We start from the raw sequence: 16889 nt of genomic DNA on the forward strand, positions 1-16889 counted from the left end.
CCCCATCTACGGGACTGACCTACGGACCGTAGATCGATCGACGGTCCGTACTGGTCAACCGTCAATCGGAACAGCAGTTGGTTTTTGGGGCATCGATCTACGGTCACGACCTACGGTCCGTGGCCTGACCTACGGACCGTAAGTCAGGACCGTAGGTCAACACTTGGTCTTTTTCTTAAATGAATTCTGGGGAAAATCTCTGACGCAATCTACGGACCTGCAGTACGGACCGTAAGTCCATCTACGGTCCGTCGATGGCGTCCGTAAGTCCTATCTGTGTCACCAGAAATCTGAAGTCTCAGCCAAGTTTCCCCTCTTCTTTTCTCACTTTCTCATGCATGTTCCAAAGTAATTCACCTATGTTTTGTAGTTGTTTTCGACGTTCCAAAGTGCGTCTAAGCGTTCAAGAATCCTTCCATAACATGTGATCGAACACCTTGAATTCATAATTCCGATTCAAGGAAAGATAGTTCCAAGTCAAGTGAAGTTTCAAGTCGAGTAAGAGTCTTAGTTTCAAGCTAAGTCATGAGTTTAAAGTTGAGTTCTCTTTTTTTTTTTAAAAAGGAGAAAGCTATTAGGGAACTAAGTATTCCCAAAGGAGGTTGTAAATGCTATTATATTTGAATAAGAAGGGAATCATGTTTTCTTTCCCCAAAGGAGCCTTTGGGCTAAAGTTTTGAGTAATTATCTCAATCAAAGAAAGAAGTTATTTTAAAAGCATGAGCCAAAGTATTTTTGGGAGTAGTATTGAGCACCGAATTGGGGATACGAGTTCATATTAACTCAACTCCCCATAAGAACCATGCGCCAACATGGGACTTGTCGTATCATTCTTTTTAGATGATCACGTAAGATTAGGCTAGTGGATCCACTAAGCAAAAGTAAGGTCCTATATCGATGGCAAGGTATAGGATGGTCATTTGGCAACGTGAGGTAAAACGTTGTATCATCACTAAGGCTCGTAGTGGTGGTTGTCGGTTAAAGAACCTCCCACAAAAGCTGTATTATATTTATAAAAGAAAAGTGGAGTTTGTTGTCATTTTATCCTTAACGATCTAAGTCGTTTACATTCTTTTACAAGCTTTATATGTGTGGCTCGTGTCTTATTGCTTTACTTTGAGTCCAGTTATGTATATGAGTCGTTCAGAGTCAAGGTAAGTGATCTCTTGTTCTCCTTTCAAGCTTAAGTTGTGGTTCCGCTTTTCCAGCTCACATATTCGTACATTCCATGTACTGATGCCAGTTGGCCTGCATCGTCTTATGATGCAGATACAGGTACCCCGGATCAGCATCCTGCACGTCGTTGATCCAGCTGAGCACTCCAGAGTCTGTGGTGAGCCTCCTTGCGTTTCGGAGGACTCAATTATTTTGTGTACTTAGCTTTGTTCTATTAGGATGTTGCGGGGTCTGTCCCCACATCCATCTCAGTATATTAGAGGCTTCAATAGACAGTCAGTCAGTCAGTTATTTTTTAGTCTCTCATCCATGTATATGTATATATATATATATATATATATATATATATATGTAAATATTCTATTTTGAGGCTCGAGTTGCCCTTTGGGCCATATTTTATTAGTTAAGTTGTTCATGTCTTTGTATGACGTTGAGTTATTCTGTCGAGTTAGGTTTCCGCTGAGTTAAGAAAGCCAGGCCAAGGGTTCGCCTGGGGCCAGCAATGGTCTCCAGGTGCCGGTCCCGCCCAGGGTGTAGGCTCGGGGCGTGACAAAAAGTAATTTTCTTAGCAAACAATATCATCTTAGACTTTTCTTCTTTTTACCTTTGTGAGTCTATTAATAATAACCTATTACTCCCTCCGTCCGATTTTATGTGAGGTAGTTTGACTCGGCACGGAGTTTAAGAAAGAAATGAAGATTTTAAAAACTTATGGTTCAAAATTAATGATAAAAATTTGTGTGACTGTAAATTATTCCATTAAGGATAAAATAGACATTTTATAGTTAAATTATTACTTAATAGAAATGTGTCATTCTTTTTGAGACTGACTAAAAAGAAAATAAGTCATATAAATTAGGACAGATGAAATAAATGTTTTAGGAGTTTATGTGACATGAAACAGGAATTCTAATTCATTCGATAGATATTCAAGAGGAGCCAAAATTTAAATTTGAACGAATTAATAATTCATTCATTTATTAACACTTAATATTGATAGCAAAATCATAATTTTTATTAAGGAATGTCAAAATTGGATAACATAATTAGTCGTCTAAAAATGAAGCTGAAGTTTCAAAACTTCAGCCAGAACACCTTAACCCCCTCAACCCCTACACTAATTCTTTACCTTGTGTCAACATTAATATACATAGAACTATAGGTAATCGTAATTTTTCAACGAAAGGTGTCGACACTACTTTACTTTTCAACCTTAATACATAAAAACAGAACATAAAGATGAAAAGTCTGATTTTCTTGGCAATCAAGATTACTAGTCAAAGATGAAACACTTCTTTTTTTTTATTTGTCAAATTATTATTACTATCATTCTGCATATAAATTCAAGATTTTGCAAGCCCATTTCTCCAATCTATTATCATCATAGAAAGAATCAAAGATGCAACACATTTCACTTACAATTGCATCTGCTATAATTTTAGTTATTTTTTTGAGATGGAGTTGGAGACTTATGAATTGGCTGTGGTTGCAGCCAAGGGGTTTGGAGAAATGCCTGAGAGAGTTGGGTTTCAGGGGAAATTCTTACAAGTTGTTAGTTGGAGACATGAATGAAGTTGTGAAGATGGATGAAGAAGCTAAGTCCAAGCCTATCAAATTCTCACACGATATTGTGACAAGACTCATGCCCTTTATCCACAAAACAATCATTGATTATGGTGAGTGTTGTTAGGATATATACTATTAACCGTACATTTAGCTAATGATTATTTATTCAGTTTTAATAGATCATCTATTCGTTTATGCCCTGGAAAATATATACTATTTATTCATGGTTAAATTTTTTTTATGTATATATAGTAGATGTTAAATCCCCTTCGATTAGTTCGTGTGTATACTTCTTCAGGTTTTGAACCCCATTATTAAAAATCCTAGCTCCGCTACTGATAGTAGATGATTTAGTGTATAGAGTTTTAGTTTATATACAGAACATTAAATCATCGGATCTTATATTATAAGTATAAAGTTTTTTGTTCACAATCTAAGATGGAAATTGGACATGTCATCGGTACGGTTGTAGCACAAGATTGTATATAATTAATCTTGATTATGAGAATGGTATAGTTCCAACTTCTTGTGGTAGTGCATTGAACGGGACAGAGTAGAGATAGTTGCTTTAGATTGATTGACAAAAATATATTCTCTAAATACAATACAAAACATAGAGAGGAAAGAACATTAATGACAATAATGTGATAATTGAAGCACAAGTAAACATAGGTGATAACGAAATTCAACTTTGTTGTTACACTAAACTTTCCTTTTGTTAAGAGAATTCAACAAAGCTTCGATGTTATAAAGAACATTAATGACAATAATGTGATAATTGAAGCACAAGTAAACATAGATGATAACCGAAATCCAACTATGTTGCTACGCTAAACTTTCCCTTATGTTAAGAGAATTCAACAACTCTTGGATGTTTTTCCCACTAATGAGATTTTACTTACTTGTAGGTAAGAATTCTTTTATATGGTTGGGACCAAATCCAGCAATGCTCATCATGGACCCTAAACATATAAGGGAGATCTTGTCGAAGAGTAATATTTTTCAGAAACCTCCCCCTGCACTCACGAAGCTGCTAGCCGAAGGAATCTTGAGCTATGAAGCAGATAAATGGGCTAAACATAGAAGAATCATCAATCCTGCTTTTCACCTTGACAAGTTGAAGGTTTGATGTAGCTTCGATACTTTACACTATCGGATCTTCTAAAAGATAAATGTTCATAATAAGTGAGATTAGTAATCTATGAAATAAGACATGTCACCGTTAGTGTAAAAGTTCTTTATACTGTCAGTATGCCAACTCTAGTATATACTGATTGTTAATTTGTCTCTAATGCAATGTAAAATATACAGCATATGGTACCATCATTTCATTTGACTACTTGTGAGATGTTGAGCAAATGGGAGAAAATTGTCTCGACGGAAGGATCAGAGGTAGATGTGTGGCCATATCTTCAAACATTAACAAGTGATGCCATTTCAAGAACAGCTTTTGGAAGTAGCTATGAAGAAGGTAGAAAGATACATGAACTTCAACAAGAACTAGCCAAAATTATTGTAAAAGAGACAGAGGCAAGTTACATTAGGTAAGTTACCTTCATATTCATGAAAAATTCTTTTTGTGATTGAATGCTATATTCATAATATTTTTAATGAATCGTAGGTTTCTGCCGACCAAAGAAAAGAGAAGGATGAACCGTATACATCAGGAAGTACGTTCACTAGTATTGAGAATAATCAATAAGAGAATGAATGAAATTGAAGCAGGGGAGACGTCTAATAGTGATGACTTATTGGGCATATTATTGGAATCCAACTTGAAAGAAATCCAAGAGCATGGAAATAAGAAATTCGGAATGAGTATTGATGAGGTAATTGAAGAATGTAAATTGTTCTATCTTGCTGGACAAGAGACAACTTCAGCTTTGCTTGTATGGTCGATGATTTTATTGAGCAAACACTTCGATTGGCAAGCTCGTGCTAGAGAAGAGGTTTTGCAAGTCTTTGGCAACAACATACCTGATTATGATAAGTTGAATCAACTCAAAGTTGTAAGTTCATGATCTATCTACAAGGTTTTTGCATATCATCCTTTCTTCTCTTTTTAAATACCGATTTAATATATACACCGACAATATAAAGGTATTTTTAGACTATAAGAATAGTTCAATATTTGATAGTAGGTTGGCTCGTTTACCATTTTTATCAGGTTATCAATTAGTGTTTAATTTATCATAAGATAAGTAGCATAAAGGAAATCCCTTTTCACGAAGAATCTCGTGTTCACACAGTGTTTGAGAAGGGCCGCACAAAGGGGCCGGGGTGTAATATAGGCAAGCTACCCTGGTGCAAGCATCAATGACCTATAGCTCACACGAGTACAAGTTTACCTTTTAAGTAGCCTAATTGTGTAAATATCATTTACATCATTGTTGGATGCCTACCTTATAAGCCTTTTCGAAAAGATTTGGCATATATGTACTCTTGGTGTATTTTCACTAGTTGCAACAGATAACATGTCTTATTTTTCAGATTACGAATCTCAACTTTTATGGACTTGCTTATAGATATCAATATTTTTGGTGACTTAGCTTGATAGTGTAGACCTCCTTTACATTGTCTGCAACTCTTTCTAAGATGGTTGTTTTTCTACTTTAATACAGGTAACCATGATTATCCAAGAAGTTTTGAGATTGTATCCACCAAAATTTTTGATGGGTAGAGAGGTACACAAAGAAACTAAATTAGGCAATTTGTCAATACCAAGTGGAGTGCAACTCCTATTGCCAACAATATTGTTGCATCATGACCAAGAAATATGGGGTGAAGATGTTGAAGAATTCAATCCAGAGAGATTTAGTGAAGGAGTCAATAGAGCAACAAAAGGGAAATTTGCATATTTTCCATTTAGTTGGGGACCTAGAAATTGCATTGGACAAAACTTTGCTATGTTGGAGGCTAAAATGGCACTTGCTATGATTCTACAGCAATTTGCTTTTGAAGTTTCTCCATCTTATGCTCATGTTCCTTATTCAGTTTTCACTCTTCTACCTCAATATGGTGCTCAACTAATTCTAAACAAGCTATAGAATACAGATAAGGTTTGTGTATACTCTATCCTTCGAATCCATTTGTGGGATTGCACTGAGTATGTTTTTGTTGTTGGAGTTTCTTGTAGCCACATTAGTTTACTTTTTTGTTAATATACACCACTATTTTGTTTGTTGTTTACATGGTATTGGGTTGTTATATTTTATTGATTGAAGGAGCAAAAGCACACCTAAAGAATTCTAGTTTTTTGAGTTTCATACCTAAACTATCAAGAGTGCAAATTTCCTACATGAACTATCACAAAATATTTATCGAGATACGATACGCTTTAACTATTGGTTGTTCACTTGTCCTACTTGAATGATGGTAATATTTCAGGTAATAAAAGAGAACAACTGATAGTTGAGGTGTGCTTTGATAAATAATTAGTAATAGCTCAGGTAGGAAAAGGAAACATCTGATATTTTGAGTAAAAACCTTTAAAAACCAGGATACTTTAGGTGTATTTTTGAACCTTCAGTCTATTTTTTTGGTTGTAAAAAAGATGGTTTTTACTCTTGTTCATGATGAGGATATTAAGAGAATTGGAATTATACTCATCACCCATTTGTTAGTTCAGTCCATTTTGATTCACCCAATTTATTCCCCCTGAATTTTGGATTGTGTAATTTAAATTGACTAATGAAATCATATCATTCAAAAGACTTTTTTGTTTGATATTATTCATATATCAAGAGCCGACAATATTGGCTAGGCCCATTGAACAGGACAAGTCCAACTCGTGATTTGATAAGGTTGGGTGTGGCTATGATTTTGGAGCCTATTTAAGAACAAGACTTTTTAGATTGGCTCGAGTAAGCCCATTGGCCAGTGTGGCTTAAGAAATGTGGGTTGGGCTTGTTCGTGGGTCAAATAAAAAATAATTAAAAGGTTAAACTATCTTATTAGATATACATCCATATCATATATACTAATTTTACCTATACTTTTCAAATAATTACATATATTCCCACTAATTAATAATTTTATACCATATTTTAAGTTAGATACATTGAGATATACCATTACTCCAAACCAAAAAAAATTGGAGAAACAACTAAGACAACAAGGTTTCTGTTGGGACCGCACGTACCACCACCCTAACTCCACTTTAGTATGATATTGTCCGCTTTGGGTCAAGCCCTCACGGATTTGTTTTTGGGCACATCCCAAAAGGCCTCATACTAATGGAGTTGGGTGAACACTTATATATTGGTACATTTCTTCTTCTCCATCCGATGTGGGTAGGTTTGTTACCCAACAATCCTCCCCTCAAACCAAGACCACACAATTCGTAACCTCCCCTTCAACGATGATACATTTGATCTGTGCTAACCATCTTGCACCGCCACTACCGACCAGTGGGACACGCCGCTTGACCACCACTTTGTCAAGAAGACTTTCGACACAAGGCATCAACCGCAGATCTCCAATCGCTAGGTCACACCATCTGATCTGCCAAATCATCTTGCACCGCTATTACCACATAACGGGACACGCCGCCTGGACCACCACTTTGCCAGGAAGACTTTCGACACAAGGCACCCCTGCAGATCTCTGGTCTTGTTGTCACATCGAAAACTTCTCACAAAACACAGTCCACTACTCCGACACACCCGAACATGGGCTCTGATACCACTTGTTGGGACCGCACGTACCACCATCCTAACTCCACTTTAGTATGATATTGTCCGCTTTGGGTCAAGCCCTCACGGATTTGTTTTTGGGCACATCCCAAAAGGCCTCATACTAATGGAGTTGGGTGAACACTTATATATTGGTACATTTCTTCTTCTCCATCCGATGTGGGATAGGTTTGTTACCCAATAGTTTCAATGGAAATTCTTACAAGTTTTTGTTTAATCGAATTGTACAAACAAAAACAAAATTAGGAAATTTGTGTTTACCAGCTGGGGTGCAACTCTGGTTATGTCACGATCTAAAAATGGAGGTGATGACACTTGTATATTTCCACCAGGGCCAGTAAGCCTCAACCAACAAAATGAAAGTAATGCAAAAATAAAAAACATGAACAAGATCAAAAATCACTCTGAAATCACATACATCATCATATCGTAAGCCTCATGCAATAATAATAGCAAATTAAGAATTTGTTGAATTATATTTAATAATATTATCGAAAGTTGTTTGTCAATTGGATAAGTTTTAGGTTAACAATTTTTTGTATAAACTAGAAAACCTAAAATATTTTAAAACAAAATGATAATAGAAAGATTCTACACATTACTTCTTATAAAAAAAAAATATGAAAACCAATTCTTACATATTTAAAATATCAAGTTTATGATATGCATATCATACAAAATATATACAGTTATCTACTATTTTGTAAATCAAATCACCCAAAAACACTAGACTATAATTATCTCTATATTTAATACTATTTCCCTTTAAAAAAGAATAACATAGTTTAACTCGGCATGAAGTTTAAGAAAATAAAGAAATTTTTTCAATCTTGTGGTTCTAAATTAAAGTTATGTCAAATGTATCAAAAATATTTTTTAATCTAGTAACCTTAAACATGCTACGTCACTACATCAAAAACAATCATTAGCGGCAATTAATTAACGACAATAGCTTAATTGCCGCTAAATATGTATCTTTAGCGGCAATTAATTAGCACTCTTTGTATATGTCCCTAAAGCCTTTAGCGACATTGATTCTATAATAGCGCTTAACTAATACCGCTAAAAATTATTTTTATTATAATGCGTAAAAAATTGAAATTAAAAAATACTATTATCCAAAAAAAAAAAAAGGATCATTCTTTTCTAAACAAACTTAAAAGAAAAATATGTAATATTTTTTAAACAAAGGAAGTAATATAATCCTTGTTCGACAAGGAAAGATAAAATAATTTAATAATTAATCTTTCTTCCACAATAGAATAAGGGAGGAAAAAACATTTCATATGCTAACCATTTTGACTTTCATATTTTTTTCTAAAACTTAGCAACCAAGCATTGGAAGGATGACCCTATTTCCATTTGACTTTGAATTGTAATTAAAAAAATGAAGATACATGAATACTTATCTGAACCAAGTGTTTATATTAAATTGATGTAATTTACTATAGTTAAATAATTTAATAGAGTGAATATATAGACATTAATAAATCATGGTTAATTGATGTTATTATATATTTATACATATGATGTGCATCTATTAATTGATTTGACGTAAACACCTGATACAAATAAATTTTTACTCATATGACATGTATTGCTTCATCAACTTCAAATAAAATATCATTTTGTCTGTGTCAAGCAATTTCTTAATCATCCACTTGTTTTATATAAGTGTATATATATTTACTACTAGTAGGAACAAAGAGCTAGCTATCAAATAAAGCCTATAGTATGGAGATTCCATATAATTATTACAACTTAAGTCTTGTATTATTTTCTTGTGCAATTATCTTAGTATTGAGATGGGCATGGAGAATCTTGAATTGGGTTTGGTTCAAACCAAAAAAGTTGGAGAAATGCCTAAGGCAACAAGGTTTCAAGGGGAATTCTTACAAGTTTTTGTTTGGGGATGTGAAAGAAATGATGAAAATGGGAAAAGAAGCTTTGTCAAAGCCTATTGATTTCTCACATGACATGATTTGGCCTAGAGTCATGCCCTTCTTCCACAAAACCATCAATAATTATGGTATGTATTCAACCTTAATTACTATTAGGTATACAATAGTTGAATTTGAAGTTTATGAATTTAGAATGATGCAGTTTATAACAGGCATAACACATAAACGTTCCCTTTAACTTGACTTCAACTAACATTCATGCCCTTCAACTCTAGGTGTGAACAAATAGATACTTAAACTTGAATAAACTGATCAGTCCAAGTCATTTTCACTATCTTTCATTTAAATGTAGGTAAGAATTGTTTTGCTTGGTATGGGCCAAGACCAGCTGTGGTTATAGTGGACCCTGAACTTATAAGAGAAGTGTTAACAAAGAATTACATTTATCAAAAGCCTCCTGGCAATCCATTAACTAGGTTGGCAGCAAATGGGCTTGCTGGCTATGAAGCTGATAAATGGGCCAAACATAGAAGAATTGTCAATCCTGCTTTTCACCTTGACAAATTGAAGGTATTATTATTTATTACTATGAAGCTATATGTCCTTTCAATTTGTGTGAGATATTCTCATCGATATCATCAGATTATAAGTATAGGTAGTTAAAGTTGGATATCGTGTTACATAAACTAAAACTCATTTGATTATCTATGGTGAGTTCCATAGGTTGAATTAAATATATTGCTTTCGGTTCCAACTATGTGTGGGTATAACGATGGAGGTAGCATTAGACAGAACTTGATAGTTTTGACACAAATCATGTATATGTGATAAGAAATTTAGTAAATATGTACATAAACTAAATTTAGAATCCATTGACTAGCATTTAAAGTTGCTATTCTAGAATCTAGAAAAGCATAAAGTTCAAATAATCCTGGATCCATCTCTGTCACGAGGATAGATCTAGTCCTTAATTAAGGTATGAGTTCACGTGAACACAATCACTTTGTTTATACCCTTTATTGGTATTAAAAAAAATCTATAAAATATACTTGCAAATAAATGATTATGAATCTAACTATCATTTTATGTTAATTTGAGATCATTGTAAAAACTCATAAACTTCAAAATCAGGATCCACCTCTATCTATGTGTACATACATAAAAATATTAATTTCAAATATACGCATATAACAACTTCATACTTATTTTGAACCAATTGACTTTCGATTTTGAATTCGCCTCTGCTATTAATTGCTTTATGTGCAGCATATGCTTCCTGCGTTTCAATTGACTTCTTCGGAGTTGTTGAAGAAATGGAAGGAAATTATCTCGAAAGAAGGATCAGAGATAGATGTGTGGCCATATCTTCAAACTTTGACAAGTGATGCAATTTCTAGAACTGCATTTGGTAGTAGTTATGAAGAAGGAAAAAAGATTTTTGAACTTCAAAAGGAACAAATGGGACTACTTTTACAAGTAGCACGTTCATTATACATTCCAGGATGGAGGTACAACTACTATATATTTAAATGTTGTCTTTATTTTAAAGTCGCGCAAATATAATCCTTAGAAAATTATCCTTTCAGACAACGTTATACACAAGGCTAATATTTGCTCATATAAAATATTTTATGGTGTTTTAACATTTTTCTCATAAGATTTTCTGGTAGCTCAAAAGAGATTTTTACACCATGATCTAAAAAGGTCCATAAGTCGCAAGAGAAATAAAAAGGTCATTTACAAAAAAACTTGTTCATAAGTTACGAATCTTTGGACTGATTTTATAGTCTATTATAAATGTTATTTTAGTTATATGACCTTTTCTAAAGAAGATCAACAAAAAAGAATGCATCAAATCTTCATCAAGACATTTTCTTTTGTTCAAATTATAAGTGAATATAGAAGATCATTTCCTCGAAACATTTCTTGAATTCAACATCATATTACTTAATTTCTTGACTTAACCATAGGTTTGTACCAACAAAAACAAATAGAAGGATGAAACAAATCTTTAATGAAGTGGGAGCATTGATATTAGGAATCATCAACAAAAGAATAAAGATGATTGAAGATGGAGAAATACATGATGACTTATTGAGTATACTATTGACATCCAATTTACAAGAAATCCAACAACATGGACATAGAAAATTTGGTATGAGCATTGATGAGGTGATTGAAGAGTGTAAATTATTTTATCTTGCTGGACAAGAGACTACTTCAGCTTTACTTGTGTGGACAATGATTTTATTGAGCAAATATCCTATTTGGCAAGAAAGAGCTAGAGAAGAGGTTCTACAAGTGTTTGAAAGTGATGAATTTGACTATGACAAGTTGAATAACCTAAAAGTGGTAAGTATACAAATTTCTATATTTAGTCTGTATAAAAAAGAATGTCACATTTTAGTTTTAGAATTTTTCAATATATATATTGTTAGGGAAATCATTTATAACCGCACATTATAGAGAGAGTGCTATCTTATTTTGTTAAGTCAGCCTAAAGATACTCTTAACATAATATTCAACTATTTGTACCCCTTATATATAGTCATGATGAGACTAATCACTAGTGATATTTTTCTTTTTAATAGGTGACTATGATCTTAAATGAGGTTTTAAGGTTGTATCCATCAGGATATTTTATTAATAGAGTGGTGACCAAAGACACAAAGCTAGGGAATTTGTGCAACTTTTGTTGGGAACAATTTTGTTGCATCATGATACTGAAATATGGGGAGATGATGCAATGGAGTTCAATCCTGAGAGATTTAGTGATGGAGTAGCCAAAGCAACAAAAGGACCACTTGTGTTTTTTCCTTTTAGTTGGGGTCCAAGAATATGTATTGGCCAAAACTTTGCTATGTTAGAGGCAAAAATGGCAATAGCCATGATTCTCAAACACTATTCTTTTGGACTCTCTCCATCTTATGCTCATGCTCCTCATCGACTATTGCTTCAACCTCAATATGGTGCTCATTTGATTTTGTACAAGTTGGAGAAATGATCATTTGGAACTTATTATTAGATTTATATCATTGTAATCATCAACTATATGTGTGAACATGTTTTTCTTGTAATAGATCATACACTTCAGTCAATATAATTATGTTGTGTGGTTTTTAATGCAACTTGCTTGGAAATATTTCAAAATATTATGTATCTTACAACTAATTAAGAGTTTTGTTATCATATATTGAGAAAGATATACTTCGATACATATATTTTTGCTACCAGATACACTAATATAGGGTGAGAGGCGAGCAAGATGGGGAGGGAGGCGAACGAGAGTTTGTTATGTATTCCAGATATATGTGAATCACGCTAGATACACACTATATACATGTATATGTATGTATCTGGTGTGATTCGCATGTATTGGGATACCAGATACATAGGAGAGCGATGAGCGAGATGGGAGAGAGGCGAGGGAGGCGAGTGAGATTTGTTATGTATCCCAAATATATGCAAATCCACTTGGATATAATGTATCCTGAGATAAATGTATCTGGACATATCTGAACACATCCGTGAAAGTCACAAGGAACTAACTCAACGCCTAAAAAGGCTAAAACAAGCTCGAAATGTCACGACCCGAGCCTACACCCTGGACATGGCCGGCACTCGAGAACCATTGTTGGTCCCAAGCGAACCCTCATCCTGGCTGACTACAAGCGGAAAACTGATTCAAGCATACAAAGCTTAAAAACTAAATAAAATCAATAACTTAAATACAAAGCTTTAACTTAAAATATTAACTCTGAATAAAAATAATATATTCAACTCGCCATAAAATAGGCAAATTAAATCTTTAAAACATTTAGTAAAATAAATGAATAATACAGACTTCTCAACTATACTGACCATCTATGAAGCCTCTGATTGATAAAGATGGAAGTTGGGACAAGACCCACGGCATCCTGACTAAACTGAAAAGTAAATGAAATCCTCCGGAAACAAGGAGGCTCACCATAGCTAACTCGAACTTCCGGATGTATCAACGAAGCTCTTGTTGATGATCATGAGAAGATGAAGGCCAAATGGCTCAGTACGTAGAATGTACGAGCATGTAAGAGAAATTCTAAAACATAAACATAAGCTTGAAACTTGATAAAAACAAAAGATACTTACCTCTTTTCAATCTTACTCAACTCAAGGAATACTCCAAACTACTCAAACTTACTCACTCAGAAGTACTCAAGGATAAGATACTCAACTCAGAGATTAGATACTCAACTCAAAGATATGATACTCAACTTCAAAGATATGATACTCAACTCAATGATGCACAGATAAACTCAAGATACTCAACTTAAGGTACTCAACTCGAAATACTCAACTCCTGGTACTTAATTGAACTTATTTCAATATAAAGCAGTTTAAAACAAGTGCAATATAAAGAAAAGTTGTTTAAAAACATGATGTCAACTCTGTGTATATAACAAGGATACAACATAGCTCTGAAATGTATATGAAAATACAATTAAGTGATGTATATAAAAATACAATAACTTCTGTGGGAGTTTCTCTAACCGACAACTATCACATAAGAGTTATAGTGATGATACAACGATCTACCTCACGCTGTCAGCGCATCCTATACCCGGCCAAAGGTATAGGACCTGAACTACTAATGGATCCACTAGTCTATGTGAAAAGGGTTCATCTAAAAAGTATGACCCTTTTTTACCCATGATGGCTACATGGTTTATGAGGGCTGTGAGTTGTTTGAACTCTCCCCATATCGGTGCTCAATACTACTCCCAAAATATACTAGCTCTTATGTTTTTAAAAAAACAAACTTCTTCTGTGATTTGAGATTAGTACTCAAAAACTTAGCCCAAAGGCTACTTTGGAAATCTCAGTTTCCTCTCTTGCTTCATTTAGAAAGTGATTACTCTTTTTTGAAAACTAGCCCAAAGGCACTTTGGAAATCTCAGTTTCCGTTCTTATTTAAATGTGAAAACATTTACTCTTTGAGAATACATAGTCCACGTATACTTTTGAAGAAAAGAACTTCAAACTTTACTCTTTACTCTTTATTAAACTCAAAACTTTAAGTCTTAAAACAAAGTTTAAACATTTGTAAAAATCTTCTTAAGGTATGGTTCATGCCGAATTATGGACATGAACGACTCAATGCAACGTTTTCAATAACCATAGATACAACTCAATACTTGAAACTCAAGAACTTCAATGATACTACTCATCTCAAGATTTTTCGACTTATAGTGTTCATGCAGAATTATGGGCATGAAATATTCAACTCAAGTACTCAAAGATGCTTCTCACAAGGGATTAGGAACTCAACACTTAAAGGCTTAGAACTTGAAGATACCACTTCTTTGAAAGATACTCAACTTACGAAGTTCATGCAAAATTATGGGCATGAAACAACTCGACTCGATGGTCTACATAACTATATGGAACTCATATATAGGAATTTTCTTATTCTTTGACTTACTTCGTCAAAACTTAGTTCAAATCGATAGTTGATCTCAAAGGATTCACAATTGAACTCAAAGACTTTCTTGAACTCTACTTTTAACTCTCTCTCTTGACTGTGAATTATGAATTCAAAAATTATAGTTCATGATAAGAAAGATCTCATGATGACAAGGAAGACTCATGAATACATTCTCCTCATCCTCATACTCACTTGCTCGAGTCTTGAAACAAATTACTAGAAGTTGTAGAAGATTCCACAAAAGGACTCAAAGGGACTTTCTTAGAATGTTCGAAAGAATTCTCAAAACTTAACTCTTAGCTCTACCTTGAATTTGAATTATGAATTCAAGGTTATGATCATGTTAGAAATGATTTTAGGTGTTTAGAAGTAGCTTAGAGTAGTTAGAATCGAAAATGAGTGAAGGTGCATTTTAAACGACTCAACCGGGGTAACCGACGACAAACTGGAGGGGGCAGGCGACCCTGGCGCTATAGGTGGCGTGGGACGCCAGCCCCTAAACTTCAGAGGAGGGTTTGGAGCGCTCTGGCTGGCGCGTCGCGCCAGGCCCCAACCCAGAAAACTCGACGAAACTCTTTGCTCGTTTTCTCACCCTATTTTGCCTAAAATCGAACGGTTTCTTCCCCAATCACTTAGAATTGATTACTTAACATAAGTACACTATAATCTACTCAATACATCCCTTAAAATACTCACTTTGATCTCAAGAAATCATCAAAAACCAACACAACAAGATTTAGAAAGAACTTCAAGAACACCTATCAAGAACTCATCAAGAACTCTAATCTTTTAACTTCAAAAATGAAATTTTGCTGAAAATAACATGTTTGGCGTGTGGGTGAACAAACCCAACACTATGGAAGCTTACATACCTCTTAGGGATTAAACCCATGGCGAAAATCCGCAACAAGATGCAAGAATCTCGACGGATGCTTTCATCCTTTCTCTTTTCTCCTCTTCTCTCTTCTTTTTTTCTCTTCTTGAACTTTAAACTAAAACCCTAGGCGTAAACTAGGATTATAAAACTGAACCTAATAGGATTAGACCCTTAAAATATTACTAAAAATGAATTAAATCTGATTGGGTAAGGAAAAGACCAAAATACCCCTCAAAAATCCGGTTTTGGCTTTCCTTATCTAGACAACCCAATTTCGAATGGACATATCTCCCTCATACAATATCGAAACTGAGCAAACTCGGTGGCGTTGGAAATATAATTCAAAGGTATTTTCTACGGTATCTGGTAGCACATCTAACTCATCATGAGCTAGGAGTTATGGTCGTTTGAAGTCGACCCAAAACTCATACTTAAGCATAACTTGCAAAATTTCAGATTTTGCTATTTCCAATTTAATTCTTTTTGGAACTCAAGGTGCTACATCTAGTGACCTTAAAACTTAAGAATTTTTTTAACTCCTCGGTAAAATCCTACTCACAACGAAGGATGGTTCAAGTCTTAGCTCAAAAAATTTCTAGAGTGTTACACGGAACCTCACAAAAGTCAACCAAGACCTCCACTAGACCTAAAATCATCCCCCGAACTGAAGTGAACTATTGGAATTCCGATCCGAGCACCCAAACCCAGTATATTAACCAAAGTCAATCCAAAGGCCAAATTTCAAAAAATTCACAACTTAGGACCTCAAATCCTCAAAAAGACTATGAATCTGAAACCACAACTTTCGCAGATCAGATTTCACATTTCGAAACTGATGGAATCAATGGAATTCCATTCCGACACTTGAAACTCCAAAAGATACCGAAAACCATTTTTTTAACAACTTAGCCTTTCAAACTAAAAAATTATCGAATTCTTAACTTTAAACTCAAAGTTCAAAACCAACTTTCAAAATTCAACCAAAAACACCTTAGGGTAGATATCGGAAGGGGTAAAATAGTAAATTTTACGAAACTTTTGACTGACCGAGTTATTGCAAAAAGAATGGAAGAGGAAAATCATAAACATAAAGTACACTAATATTATTATAATAAAGTACTCCACTAGACAAAACAATATATGACTTCACTTATACATAACTACTATATATGCCAATCCTCAAACTCCTACTTAATTTAACAATAATTAAA

General features: G+C 34.1%; 1 protein-coding gene and 1 pseudogene across 1 annotated transcript; both read left to right on the plus strand.

The window, feature by feature from the left end:
* Window positions 1-2575: 2575 nt before the first annotated feature.
* Window positions 2576-5836, plus strand: LOC125817383 (cytochrome P450 CYP72A219-like). Its single transcript, XM_049496915.1, has 5 exons — window positions 2576-2852; window positions 3651-3865; window positions 4054-4286; window positions 4364-4751; window positions 5364-5836. Exons 1-5 carry the CDS (start codon window positions 2576-2578, stop codon window positions 5787-5789), a joined length of 1539 nt encoding a protein of 512 aa, XP_049352872.1. The 3' UTR covers window positions 5790-5836.
* A 3334-nt stretch (window positions 5837-9170) lies between these two features.
* On the plus strand, window positions 9171-12457 carry LOC125817385 (cytochrome P450 CYP72A219-like; annotated as a pseudogene).
* The last annotated feature ends 4432 nt before the right edge of the window (window positions 12458-16889 follow it).

Source organism: Solanum verrucosum, unplaced genomic scaffold, assembly GCF_900185275.1.
Source record: "Solanum verrucosum unplaced genomic scaffold, falcon-dt-bn FXZP01000280.1, whole genome shotgun sequence".
NCBI classification, from domain to species: domain Eukaryota; kingdom Viridiplantae; phylum Streptophyta; class Magnoliopsida; order Solanales; family Solanaceae; genus Solanum; species Solanum verrucosum.